Source organism: Pterocles gutturalis, unplaced genomic scaffold (genome assembly GCF_000699245.1).
Source record: "Pterocles gutturalis isolate BGI_N339 unplaced genomic scaffold, ASM69924v1 scaffold6356, whole genome shotgun sequence".
NCBI classification, from domain to species: domain Eukaryota; kingdom Metazoa; phylum Chordata; class Aves; order Pterocliformes; family Pteroclidae; genus Pterocles; species Pterocles gutturalis.
The window spans coordinates 113,664-127,978 of NW_010102991.1; the positions used below are offsets into that span (position 1 = coordinate 113,664).

Below are 14,315 nucleotides of genomic sequence, written 5' to 3' on the forward strand. Positions count from 1 at the left end.
CTATTCTGCCTGCACTACATCTGGATCAAACCCTCACAAAAGAAAATACATGTTGCTTAGTGGTTAGAAGAGAGAAACCAGCCTCAGGAGATTTCAGATCTATTTCTGCTCCCACCATGGATTTATTGCTTGAAATTGTAGAACCTTCAAGACTGTGAAGCCTTGGGCTTACTGGTGATTAGAGGAGAGGGTAAAGTCCCAGACTCTGGGAACATCAGACTGAGCTGCTCTGCGAAGCCCAGCTTTGCTAAGTTTGCAAGGACCTGCGTTTGGAAATGTATCTCAGCCTGGATCATTGCACGCCTGGAAAGGAGGGGGCTATAAACATATAGAAAAGAACATGCCCTGAATCTTTTTCACAGGGGAAAATGGATTCGATACCTGGCAGCTTTGACACCAGCGGATGGCTCTTTCTGAACTGGAACATCTTGTGGCTCCATGCCATCAGATGGCATGGCATTAAGAAAGGCACTTCACTGCCCAACACCAACATTACTCCACCTACACAATACATCTAATAGCAGCTACTGTCAATAAAGTGCTATCAGCAGAAGTGGTTGAACAGGAAAACCCAGTTGAACACTGATTCACTAATGTTTTTGCTAATACATTCACAAGATCAGGGTTTCAGCTGATGTAGACTGGAGTAACTCCAATATCTTCCATAACATTAAGCTGATTTATATCAGCTGAGGACGCAATTCACACAGTTCATCCCTACATTCCTGGGGGTCACAAAATTTGGAACTGTGTATGACCCAGAATGCGTGGGTATTCATCCCAGGAAGTTGCTTATTATTCAAGATTCATTGTTCTGCTTTAAGGATTGCTGCCCACTCCAAATGAAAGGCAAAAAAATCAAGATCTTAATGACTGAATGCACCTAGGAAAGAAGTTTTAGGTAAACAATTTGTGCGTAACACATAGTGCACTCTCTAAACTACTCAAGTAAGTATGGACTGAGTCATCAATTATTATAATCAGCGATGCAAATTTTAACCATCTCCCATTGCGCGACTGTTTTCAGCACTGCTTTGCGAAGGGCACTGTGATCCTCAGGCAGAGGTTATTTGGGATCCTCAGCAAGGACACCAGGACTGTAAATTTACTCTTCCAGCCATCCCAGGCTGTGTGATCTCATTTCCCTTTGGTGTTAGGGACGACACACGCTCAGCTGCTCCCCAGCTTAGCATCTCCTGTTTGTTGACAGGGATCTATTTGAAAGTCAACTTGCTGTTGGCTTAATTAGGTGGAAGCAGGGATTGTCAACAGGGGGACTTGGAATCAAATCAGTGGTAAAACTTGTATCCGTTTCAATATGGCTCACAGCCACCCCTGCACAAAGAGATGTGAATAACTGAATAATTTTAGACAGTGCAGAAAGGGATGCACCTGCTGAAAACATCTGAAGAATAAAATGTAGCAATGGGATAGAATAGGGGAGAGGGAAGCAAAGGTGCCCTCCTCTTCCTTCCATGATCTGTAACGCTGGTAATGAACAAATCCGGGCACGTTGTGAATAACTTCTCCCTCTGTCTCACTTCACCCACCTGCACTACTGGTGTGACATTGCCTCCCTATTTGCTGGCTTGTCTATTTAGCTGTGGTTTAAGTGTCCAACTCAGCTTGCCTACATAATATATGCAAAAATTTTATTAAGAATCTAGAATAAAAGGTAAAGAGAAATCAAAATACAGAATTATTATTGTGCCGTTGTTTTTCAGACACATCCACCAACAGTCAGGAGAGAAGTCCCTGCAATAATCATCTTTCAGCTTCTCTACAAAGAGAACTCCTGCATTAGTGCTTGGTCCTGGATGAGGACAGGGCTTTGAAAGCCAAGTTTCCACAATTAGGACTGCTTTTTACTCAAATTAGCAGCTATACAATTTCATCATAGGCTGCCATGGTGGAAAAAACTGTAGGCTTATGGACAAACATTTCCTTTTACCAGCAAGGACTTGGAGGTAGGAGAAATCACAAGGAGCATCATGTGGGAAAGGCTATGAGCACACTTTCTCTTTTTACTTTTCCAATTTGGGAGCCAAACTCAACCCTGATGTAACTCCACTGGCTGACAGGACTTACACATGGGATGATGACTCCTGGGTTAAAGTTTCTGGTCTGCAGACTCTTGCACACAAATCCTACAAACAGCCACGAATGTCAAAACTAATTATGGAATTGCATGTACAGGTTTACAAAAATCGAAACCAGATCCTTACACCTTATGCAGCCACTAACATCAGGACAAAATGAGTGTAAATTGGTTCAAAACACTATTAATTAGGAATGATAGCATATCTGACACCTTATACACTGGTGCACATGACTCCCCGAAGTGCAGGGTAATGGAAAATCTAAACTTCTCTGTTTTCTAATAAGCCAAGTACTGAGGAAATTCCAGCTTATGAAGTTCAGAGCTCAGGAGGAATTCATTCCTTCAGCATGATATTTCAGTGAAGTGGGTTCAAAATTGAAAGATTACTACAGAAAAACAGACAATTCTGTTCAGGGCCAGCACCAGTTAAGTGGGCAACTCCAAACCAGTCAAAATCTGTCAATTCTTTCAGTAAAGAGTGCCTGGTTTTAGACTAAATGGTATCTGCTTACTTAAAATTCAGAATTGTTGCTCTCCCTTCCAAGGCACTGAAACTTTCCTGCAAGGTTTAAGCAAGCGATTATCAAGCCCAGCCATCTAGATCTGGGACATCATACTGGCCAAAATATTTGCTTGCTAAGAATGAGATAGCATCAGATTCATGGAAATTAATGCAGTCACCTCAATGAAAACTTGGAAGAGCAGATGCATTCAAAGTTTTCCGTCCAAGCAGAATTTGCTGCAGAGCCCTATTACAATAACTCTTTACATCCTGCCTACGCATATCAAACAGGAGGCGCATGAATGGATGCTTAGCGACAGCAGATGAACGCATCTAATAGATGCAGCCTGGAAATGAATAGAGTTTTTTTTTTCTTCTCACTTGTTTTCACTTGTTTTGCTGGCTCTATTATTATTTTATTATTACATATTATTATATGTGCATGCAACAGTTTTTCATGCTTTTTTTTTTTTTTTTTTTTTTTTAATGGGAGGATGGAGAACGGTAAGTATTCCAGTCCTATGAGTAGTAGCTACAAGAAGAAATGCTGGTTCTTGACATAGTTGATTATTAGAGATGTTTAGAAGCTCAACCAGCTGCTGGAGTTCAGGGTCAAAGGCACGTTGGCAAATTTATGTGCAGGTAAACAACTCTCTAGAGTAATACAGCAGACATTAACTGAACACACTGAACAGGTAAGGAGGGTCTGTCAGGAGGAAGATTTTACTTCTGTGCACAGCTCACGTCGCTACTCTTGCCAAGGCGTGAGGACACAGGAGAGCCAACCCCAAATTTACAAGAATCATGAGTTATCATTACTCTGTCCCCAAATGCACATGTAATCATGTAATTCCTAGAACTGAAGCCCTAAGAGAAAAGCACCTACCACTGTGGCACCTGTGACAAAGCTGCATCTAAGCAGAGAAAAGGCACATGGTCTCTACTTCCATGCTTCATTTCCCTTCACCTGCAGACCTGTCAGGACCTCACCCACAGATACAGCCAGCCCAGTGTTACGCTTTTAAACATAAAGCTAAATTTTCCCTTCCTGACTTTCATTAAGCGGAGGTCACTGCCTCTGCACCGCTCTAGAGAATAAAAGGGACATCAAAGGAACTTGAGTTTCATGGAGCATGCATTGTAATTTGGATCGGGAGCCAGCTTTTGAAGTGAAGCTCTTCATCCTCCCCTCTCACAGCACTCAGAGAAGTCTTGGAGCACGGAACCAGACCCAGCTTTGCCTGAAACCCGAGGGGAGAGGTGCTCCAGGACCACACCTGATGTGCTCCAATGGCTGATTCCATGGGGCCAGGCTAGAGCTAAGCTGAAAGGACCCCCCTCAAAATGCCTACAGTGTGGACGTCAGGTCTTCATTAACGACTGTTTTGCGCTAAAGATCTACTTCTATTGGGCCACAATGCTTGCTAATGTAGCCAGAGCCATTCATCCTTTGAAGGCCCTTTTACACTGTCAAAACAGCATGGAAGGGGCCTCTGCGCGTTAGAAACCAGGCCCAAGGCGCTCAGCAGTGGAGTAGCAGTCTTCTGTTTTTTCCATGAATAGTCCCATTGAAGTGAATGAGTTTATTCATTCAAGTGAGGCAAGTAAAATTTGGGCCATGGTGTGCGCTTTGTGTAAAAATATCTGCAAAGATTTACAGTATTCCCACACACAGATAAGATTATCCTTGGCCAATTTTACCTCCTACTTGTCTTGCACAGTGCCCCAATTTCACAAATTGATACAGGCACGTATCTCTAACCGAGCAGAACTGGACACATCGGGACCGGGAGTTCAGCACGTCAGCCTTTCCAGTACTAGTCACCATAATACCACTGTCGTCCTTGTTTTGATTAACGTATCAGAAACTTGGGCACGTCTTAGACAGGATGATTTACATATTTCAGTGACATTTTTAAGTGGTCACAGTAACATTTCTGCATCTGTTAGCTTTGGGAATCTCATTTTAGCAAGGAATTGGACTTGAAGTATTTGAGGCTGTCTCTTTAAATCTCTTCAGTCATACTGAGCGCACTGATTTGAAAACCCAAAGGACTTCTTTTTTTCTAGAAAATCACTATTTGTTTAACATATGATAACTCTGTTATGAAATTTTATATTTAGCAGACTATCCCCTGTATGTTATTTAAGAAGCAACTAACTAGGGGTTATTAAGAACATATTGATTGAATTATAAAAAATATGTAATAAAGACGTATTTGGTTACAAAACAATTAACTCTGCATCAATGTGTTTTAAGAGGCAGATGGTATTTATTTAACACACAATAAGTATCTTCTGAAATCTAAATTAAATTTGAGAAACTTAATTTACCTAAAAATTATTACGGGCTAAAAAAATTCTGAATTAATTTTCAGAACTTCATATAAGTCCTTTTCACACGTAGGGAATAAAACGATTCAGTTGCAAAACTGCAATTAAAGCAAACACTCTTCAGAGCACAAGACCTCTCTTTACCAACTCCTAATATGATTTGATTGCCCCCCCAAAAATTAATCTGCAATAAAGGTGGACAATCTAATCTGAGCAGAAAGCAACAGCTATCTGCCTACTCAGATAAAGTGCAAGCTGGCCACCGAAATGGCCGTGGTGTCCTAGCGGTGCTGGAAGGAGTTCCATCCCTGACGGAGGCAGTGGCTCTCAAGGTGCTCTCACAGAACAAAGCAGCAGTGCTGAGACAGCTCTTTGGGCGTTAATATGCTTGTAAATTCGGCCTCCCGTGCTACACACTGCTAACAGCCCTGAAGGACACTCAGAGTTTGTTCTCTATAAAACAACAAAGCAGAAGTGGAGAAGAAATGCAAACAGGGATGGTGAGTTAACGGTAACGCAAGAAGGTCAATCATTTCAGAAGTTCTCTGCTAGGACTCCCATAGCTCTCGCAGCTCATCCAAGCGCTGTGTAAGAGTACTTAGATGTACTACCTAGTTGCTCAGGGCATCCTGGAGTAGAGCTGCTCCACCTGTGAACTGCAATGTGGTGCAAGTGCTGTCCAGAGCCCTGCATTCATTCAACTTTTCGTTATTGGCACCACGGAGCTGCACGCCCATCAGACATGAACACACCTACTCTGACCTACATGCTCTACTCAGGGTGCAGCAAGATGCCACTTGCATGATATTCAGGGTGGTAGGTATTTGCTTTGCTCAGACCTGCAGCTCAGGGACAGAGCAGCATTTGTCCCTCTTCCCAGCCCTGCCACACGCCACTGCCCATGAGCTCTGTGTTGTCATGGGAGTAGAAACAAGATTCACCTTGTCCTTGCAAAAGAAACGTGCAAAAGGAGGAAGGAGAAGGTGCAGGCGGTGCTGAAGCCCACAGGTATTTGTAAAAAAAAGGAATCACAGGGCCAGAATTGTCAATTGAAATTCTTCCCATAACGTATGGAGAAAGATTTGCCCTTTACATGGCAAATCAATGTCCCTCAAGCGAGTGCTACAGGCTGAGAAAAGCAGAGCAGAAAACAGATCAATAACCTCCTCAACATGAAGCAGTTTAGGAAAGAGCCTCAGCCCAGACTGAGCACAGCACATGACAAGGCTGTGCTCCCGGAGTGGGGCCCCAGGCTGTTCCCCTATTTAGAGTCATAGAACAGTTTGGGTTGGAAGGCACCATGGAGGTCATCTATTCACACACTGGAAGTCATCTAGCCCAACCCCCCTGCCATGAGCAGGGACATCTCCCACTAGATCGGATTGCCCAGAGCCCCATCCAACCTGACCTTGAACGTTTTCAGGGATGGGGCATCTACCACCTCCCTGGGCAACCTGGGACAGTGTTTCACCACCTTAAGTGTAAAATATTTCTTCCTTATATCTAGTCTAAACCTCTCCTCCTTTAGTTTAAAACCATTCCCCCTTGTCCTATTATTTCACCCCTTCCTATTTAATTCAGAGCAAGAGTACAGAGCAGCGAGTGATCACCTTTCAAAGAAGTGCCCATCGATGGGTGGAAACCACTCCAGGGTGACAGAGGTGGAAGTCCGAGCCACAATCTGGGGGGCGATTGCAATAGGAGCTGGTTTCTTTGCAGGCTGCCAGCTCTGATAGACGAGGTCCAGGTAGCAGTGCATCCTGGCCACTTGGTTGGGCGTGAAGGAGTCGGTGCAGTCGTCATCTGAAATGAAAACAGAAACCACATCAACCACATGAGAGAAGGTGGAAGCAAGAGAGAGAATTACGACCTGGTGAATGGTGGGTTCCTGCAAGGGCTGCGCTGGGCTCTTGCAGTGCTCCAAAGATAACGTCCCGGGAACAAATCAGTGCGGTCATCGCTTGTGGAGGCAAGTGAAAGGAAGCAAAAGTTAAAAAGGAAAAAATAAATCAATGAATGTTCTCTGCCCCTGGTCTGGGCTAGATATGAAGCACCTAGAGATCATCCCAAGATGAGACGGACACGTGGAGGTGAAGAAAGAGAAAGCCTGAGTGCAGCACCTTCTGGTCAGAGCTGGGGCTACCAGTGGGCCCCTGGGCTTAAAATAATTTTGTGTCTGAAAGAAAATCTCTGAGAGAGGATAAAAGGGCCAAGGGTGGCTAATGTTAGGACAAAGCATTGACTGAGATTCATGCAAACTGTGTGCAACAGACTTTGGCAGATTTCTTAGCTTAAAATGATAGAATTTTAAAAACACATAATTTTTAAAGTTCTTAAATTTTTCTAATGTAAAAATAAAAATGTTCCAAAATACCAATCAAAAAAAAAAAATCATTACAAACACTGTTTAAAAGAGTGAATGTTTAGTGCAGTAAAATAACTTTATTTCTATTAAAGATCTGCCCCATTACCATTAATATTCTAACTCTTTTTGAACTTCCCATAAACATTTTTGATATTTCAAATTTCTCTTTCATTCAAAATGGAGAAATAACTTTGCTGGATAATTTCCCATAACTATCCATTTCTCATTTCATCTGTTTTTCCCAAACATGATTTGGCAACAAGAACACATCTAGTGCCCTCTGAACACCATACAACACTACAACGACAATGCCCTGGAGAAGCAGAAAATTACTATTTCTCTATTGTGCAGATCACAGAAGGAAGAAATATGTTGTGCAAAGTCACCCAGCAAAGCTATGCTGAACAACTCGATGCTAGCACTTTAACAATTTTTCTGGTACTCTTCCCATCAGATGAAAAGCTCTTGAAAACCCCGAGCGTTTCTTCACATGTGCCTGCAGAGTTCCCAGCCCAGCAAAGCTCAGTCCCAGATGGGACCTCTGCATGCTGCCGCGATACAAACAACAATGACGGTTCTGCACAGGTCAAGTAATAACACTTTTCCGGGAAGATGCAGGTCACCCAAGGCTGCTCAGAGAGTCGCTTGTGTGCGTGTAAGTTGGCAGTTCAATATTCTCATAGCGCTACTAGATGCTCTGATGTCTTCAAGTCCGTGCCCTGCGGAACTCAAGAGGAATGAAAATCTATGAATTCATCCTAAAGAGAAGTGTGAATGTGCTGGCTAATTTAAAACCTTGCCACATCTTTCCCTGAGACACAAGCAAAAGGAAACGGCTTCGGTTGGGATCCTGCTCAAACTACAACCCCAGCTGCAGCCCTGCCGCAGGAAGGACACGGCGGTGCACATGCCCTCCTGCATCTCTCCTAATTCCACGGAGCAGGGAACCTCCTCTCACCAAACATGCACAGCAGATAGACAGACACCACCAGCTTGAAAAAGTCTACAAATCCCTGTGGGTATGCAAAAAGCTGCTTTAAAATGACATCTCTGGATTTCCTCAATAATTATCGATGGTCAATCCCTGAGCATGCTGTGAAAGCCATAAATATTCTTCACGGAAGCATAGAAGGAGACAAAGGCCCTTAATAGCCATCATAAAGGAACAATAAAATATATATAGGACAAAGCGGGGAGACAATGGCACAGGAGAAAGATGACCTGCATTCTCAATCTGTTTGAACACCAGCACAGGCTGTGTCCTGGGGGAGGGAGAGGGAGGAGAGGGGAGGGAGAAAGGTATTTCACTTGGTTTCAATAAAGGTTCAAGATTCTCAGATGAAGTAATAATTAGAGAAATTCAAGAGCCTTTGCTGGGATGATTGTTTCAACAGAATTCAGAGGCAGAATTACTGCTGTTTTCATGAAGAGTAGTCTAAAAGACTGACTAATCTTTTTATTTGGGAAGACCACAGCTATTTGGAATAGTAAAAATAATTTACAAGTCCAATATCTCACACTTCTAGATCTTCTGGACATCGTGAGTTGCTCCTTCAGGGAAAGAAAAGGCACCCTTTAGGTCAGTGCTTTGCTACAGAGCTGGGGGTAACTGGACAGACGGATGTTAGGCTGAGACAGACAGACAAACAATACAATCAAACTGTATGCAAGCAGCAAAACAGAAAGGAAAGAAAGGCAATGTTTAGAGCTCCATGACCTCAACCTAGATGTTTCAAAGGTGTTTCTACAGCAATTTGATATCTTGATATATTTTTATTCCACTGGCAAAAACTGAAAAGCAAACAGATTCATGCATGAGCTCTAGAGATGCCTATCATGTTGCTTCACTGAATTTTTCAAGAAAAAAAAAAAAAAAAAAACGGTTTCTGCTCAGAACACCAGCACATATGCACAGAAGTAGCTCCCAAGAGCAGATAGGCATCTCTGTGGTCTGTCTCTCTGTCTCAGCTCTCCAGAGAATTGGCAAGGCAAGTTCTCTTTAGAAGAAGAGACCTCAGGGTTTTGAAACAAGTACGCTCCACCTCCCGCCACATACACACCAGCAGATCTGGTGGAGGGTTATTGTCATCTGAAGTGGCACCAACTTATTTGTGTGCCATTACCAGGGGGCTGTACCGCGCAGTAAGACTCTGCCCTACCGCATGCACTAAAGTGCACAGCACACCGAGGAGCTGGCTCAGTGCGTGTATGCTTGTCCTCGAAAACACCCTCTAAACAAACAGAAAAATAAAGAGAAAACTAAGCATCACTTTTAGCTAGTGCCATGAAGGGCATAAAAGCATTTCTGTTATAAATCATTTCAGTCTGTGCCCCAGATGACATTAAACACTTTGCTTCTCTACAGTTTTATTACAGAATAAGCACTCCTATGACCTTTTGAGTGGGCAATCTGTGTTTTCGCCTGGAGTAAAAAGGTGCCCTTCAGTGGCTGTAAGTATATTACTCACCTTTAAAATGTTGTTGATGCTGTCAGCTCAGTGTCACAGACCTTTACCATGGCTACACTCTGTGACCCAAAATAAAGGGAAATACAAGCCAAGGTATCCCCTGTTCTTTCTGGGAAATAACAGAAGATCCTTCAACTCCCCTTGACCTCCCAGGGGTGCAGCAAGGACCCCACCCCGTCCTCATCTGATGGACAAGGGTCACAGGAGCTCATGCCCTCCTTGTGCTACGCTCTGTTGGTAGAAGCGCCATGAACAGACATCCCTGAGCAGTATTGCTGTGCCTACAGAATCCTGCAGAGGTGTAACTACAAAATCAGGCTCTTGCTCAAGCAGCTCACACCTCTTGGATGGGTGGTTTTACTGCACTGACACCGAACCTTTGTGGTTGCACTCCCAGCACAAAGCAGCCCAGCACACAGGTAGACTTTGACCAGAAGATCAGTCCTGATCCAGGTACTATCCCAGTATTCACACTCTAATGACGAAACTCAGTTGTGAGGGATTCTAGCTGAACAACAGTGACTCCAAATGAAACAATAAACATGGTATTCAGACACCTGTAGGCACGAGCAGTGTCTCATTAGATGTCTACCTATCACAGATTTATCATAGAATGGTTTGGTTTGAAAGGAACCTTAAAGATCATCTAGTTCCAACCCCCCTGCCATGGGCAGGGACACCTCCCACTAGCCCAGGTTGCTACAGGTTGTTATCCTACAGCCTTGGTGGTATCAACATTCATCGGACGTTTGATATCTCCTTGGCAGAGGGTAAACAATCTCTGAATTTGGGTTTTTCAAAGAAGACTTCATAGATCAGGCATCCAGATCCCAGGGAAACAGGGTGTCAAATTTTCTGTAGAGCCTTCAGAAGCTGTTTTCTTAATGCTTATCTCATTTCTTCCTTCCTCCAAACCTTCTGCCTGGTCATCACCTGAAACTATGTAAAGTTGGACAAAACTGGGAAAAAAGAACAGGAGAAGAGGAAGGGACTCCTGAAGCCATCAACCTTGACCCTTCGTCAATTCTGGTCCTAGTCCTATGGACACACACATCAGCATAAAGCCCTGCATTAAATGGACTGGAGAACTCAGAGGTAATACTGATGTTCTTGGTCCTGCCCAACCTCCGACACCAACAGCAAACCAAGGAAACCCAAGTACCTGCATAGCTCATGAAGTTACTGAACGGCGTGTTTAGGAAACTGTGAAAACCGCATGTGTCGTTGCCAGGTCCAGGATCCCCGCACAGCTTGTGCTTAGGAGCAGGGTTGGTGTCACTGCAGAGGTCCCCAGTCTCGAAGGAGGGCTCAGTTTCCATGCACGGATCACTGCAGGAGAGGATCTCTGAGATTCCCCGGAAGACGTGATAGAGCCCCAGGCTGTGCCCGATTTCATGGATCATCGTGTGTGTGTGGCCAGGGATTCCATAGAAGGAGGGATTCAGCACAATGCCACCTGCAAGGGGAAAAGAGAAGAGCTTCGCTTGTCTTGTCTTCCTCACAACAGCAAGAGAAAAGGAAAGAAAGACAATCCTAAGGACAGACCCACTGGCAGTTCATCAGATCCTCTATAGCACAGACTGGTTTTTGCACAATCAGGCACACTGCCTGCCCAGAGAAACTGCACAGCAAGGTTTAATCTCACCCTTAATCTGGGGCTCTAAGGATGAGGAATTATAGGACAAAGTCCAACGTCCTAAACTAAAAACACAGCGACAATCGGTCTCCACTGAATATGGTCAGTTTGGTTGGTTTGTTAACTCAAAGAAAAATTCTACTTGCAATTCATAGAATCCCAGAATGGTTTGGGTAGGAAAAGACCTTAAAGATCACCCAGTCCCACCCCCGGTCATGGGCAGGGACACCTCCCACTAGCCCAGGTTGCTCAGAGCCTCATCCAGCCTGGCCTTGATCCCCTCCAGGGATGGGGCACCCACAGTTTCTCTGCGCAACCTGTTCTAGTGTCTCACCACTTTTGCAATAAAATATCTCTTCCTAATATCTCATCTAAATCTCCCCTCTTTCAGCTTAAAACCGTTACTCCTCATCCTAGCACTGCACTCCCCGATACTAAGCAATTTCAAATTATTTAGTGTGTTTAGACAGAATTATTCTGCCCAGATAAGTGTAAGCAATGCATTTGATACCAAGAGTCAAACAAAACATACCTGGAACACTCTCTATATAATTCCACAGACTGAAGACACAATAGAAGCCTATTAACTTCAGAAAAACCCTAAAAAATTGCAGTAGGTTGCACCAATATTTGCAAACTAATAGCTGGACAAAGAAAACAGAACACACTCAAGGCTGGAACAGTTTTTGTCGGGTGTGCTCTGATCATATAGACAGCTTTGAAGTAACTGTCAGAAACACACTCTGTTCATGCACTCACACACACCTAGCGTGATCTGAGCCTCACAGTCCCCTAATGAATATGCATAAGTCTAATGTGTCAAAAATATGAAATTCTAAAAGAACTGCATGGTTGTTAAATGTGCACAAAGAAAACCAATCATGATTTTTTGGTTGTATGAATTAGGGGATGTGTAGACAAGTAAACAGTAAATTCGTGAGGCTTTACCATGGATTGAATTAATCATAAGAATTATACATTTAGCTCAGCTAGCTGTACCTTTGGGTTTATTATATGATTCATATTTTCTCTATTTAGCTTGTTGACCTCAACTTTTCCAAGCCTCTTATTTAAAGTTGTTTACATATATTGCCTACCACAAGAACAGTAGAATGCTTTGTAAAAGTTATACTGGGAAAATAAATCTTGGATATGGTACACTAACAATTTAGAGAGAATGAGAGAAAATGTTTTGGCAGGAGGGACTTTATCAGTGACTAGTGCAGGGAAGATGAGATCACTGGTTTCTGACGCACCATGGAGTCTTCCTGCTCATCTGCCTGTAGACTTGGTTGCAATAGCCACGGAATTAGAGAAAAATAAGATTGAAAAGATCTTAAGAAGTTATCTAAATTCCACTCTCAAACAACAGAGGACCAATGAGGTCTATACCATCCCTCACACAGATTAGCCTGAGGTCTCTTCACAACCTCTGATGACATAACTGTCCCAGCAATCAATTTCAGCACTCAGCATCCTTACAGTTGCAAGGATTTAACTCACATCTAATCTGAATTGATTTTTTTTTGGCAATTTAAGTTCATTACTTCAATTCCTGTCTCACACGAATACGAAGAACAGAAGATTCTCCTCCCCTTTCATCAGCTTTTATGAGACTGTCATCATCCCCACCTCGGGCTCTTTCCTTCAGTCTGAATAATTGCAATCCAGTCAACCTTTCCTTGTAGCTCAAGCCTTTTTCTAGACCTCCCTGACTGTTGCTGTCCTTTGGTTTTCCCAGTCATCCCACATTTTCCTTCAAGTACAGTGTCCACACATAATACAGCGTTCCAGCTTAAATTTTATCAATGTAAAAGAGAGCAAGGACCACTCTGGATGTCTTGCTAGGACACATGTAGACATAGCAATAAAGAAAAGACTTTCCCATTGGGCATGTGTGACTGTGTGCCCACAGTGGAGAGGAGTCACACAGGCATGTACAAGTACGCGCATAGTATGAAAAAATTGAATTGAAAATTTAAATACAGCCACAAAAAACTGAATAAAATCATTCACACTGCAACACCATGTCTACTATGTCACGTGCAGCATCTGCACATTCTTTTCACAGCACTGAACTGGTCCTTCCACTAGTTCTCTACAATTCCAAGTCATTTTATAAAGATCTACCAGTACCCAGCCGCTGCAATCCCCATGTTCCGTGTATCCCTCTCTCCCCCTTTATGCAATACATGCTCTGATTCCTCCAGTGCTTGGGCTCTACCCATATGGAGCCATTTACACCCAGAGAGTACCATGGTGCATTGGTTTCTGGGGGTCTCTTTCCCAAAGATGATTTCAGATTTTATTTTCCAATGGCAGGAATATTGGTGAAATTCCTCAGCAGGACATGGCTTCAAAATAAAGGCTGGGTAAACGGTTCTGGCATTGGACAGCCCTGAGGCAGCTGGAGAGGGAGATTTTATTTTGGCCTTTGTTGAAAATTTATATTTTTCACAGCTGTCAAGAATCTAAATCAATTGCAGTTTTACAAAAAAGATAAACTCCCTCACCCAGACAATCTCTATCCAAGCCTTTAGATCTGCACCACAGGACATATTTCATATTTTTTATTAAGTACATATTGGATTTATAGAAGAGAGTAAAAAAGATTAAAGATGAATTCTTACAGACCAAGCGCAGGTCTGGGAGGGCTATTATCACAGGAAATTATGACCATTATTTATTTATTTTTACTTTTTTTTTTTCTACTGCAAGTCAACTTTAAACTGTCGGCTAATGTCTTTTTTTCTCTCGTGAGATCTTTTTTTGGTCAATGAATTTTGTCCATATGCTGTAAGAGCTGAATTTAAATTGTTTTGCTCAGGCCTGATGTTGACAATTAGCTTAACGAAGTGACAGAAGAACATATCAGGGCTCTCTGTGAGCCCCAGCCCTCTTGCAGAAGG

The 14,315-nt window shown here is 43.1% G+C and overlaps 1 protein-coding gene across 1 annotated transcript in view; it reads right to left on the minus strand.

The window, feature by feature from the left end:
• Nucleotides 1–14,315, minus strand: part of PAPPA (pregnancy-associated plasma protein A, pappalysin 1) — a gene marked incomplete at its 5' end in the record, with an annotated part of 150,569 nt that overhangs the window by 108,287 nt on the left and 27,967 nt on the right. The window contains 2 exons of the mRNA XM_010086512.1: nucleotides 6,548–6,740; nucleotides 10,933–11,226. Of these exons, the coding sequence (XP_010084814.1) occupies nucleotides 6,548–6,740; nucleotides 10,933–11,226 (487 nt within the window). The remainder of the gene's footprint in view (nucleotides 1–6,547; nucleotides 6,741–10,932; nucleotides 11,227–14,315) is intronic.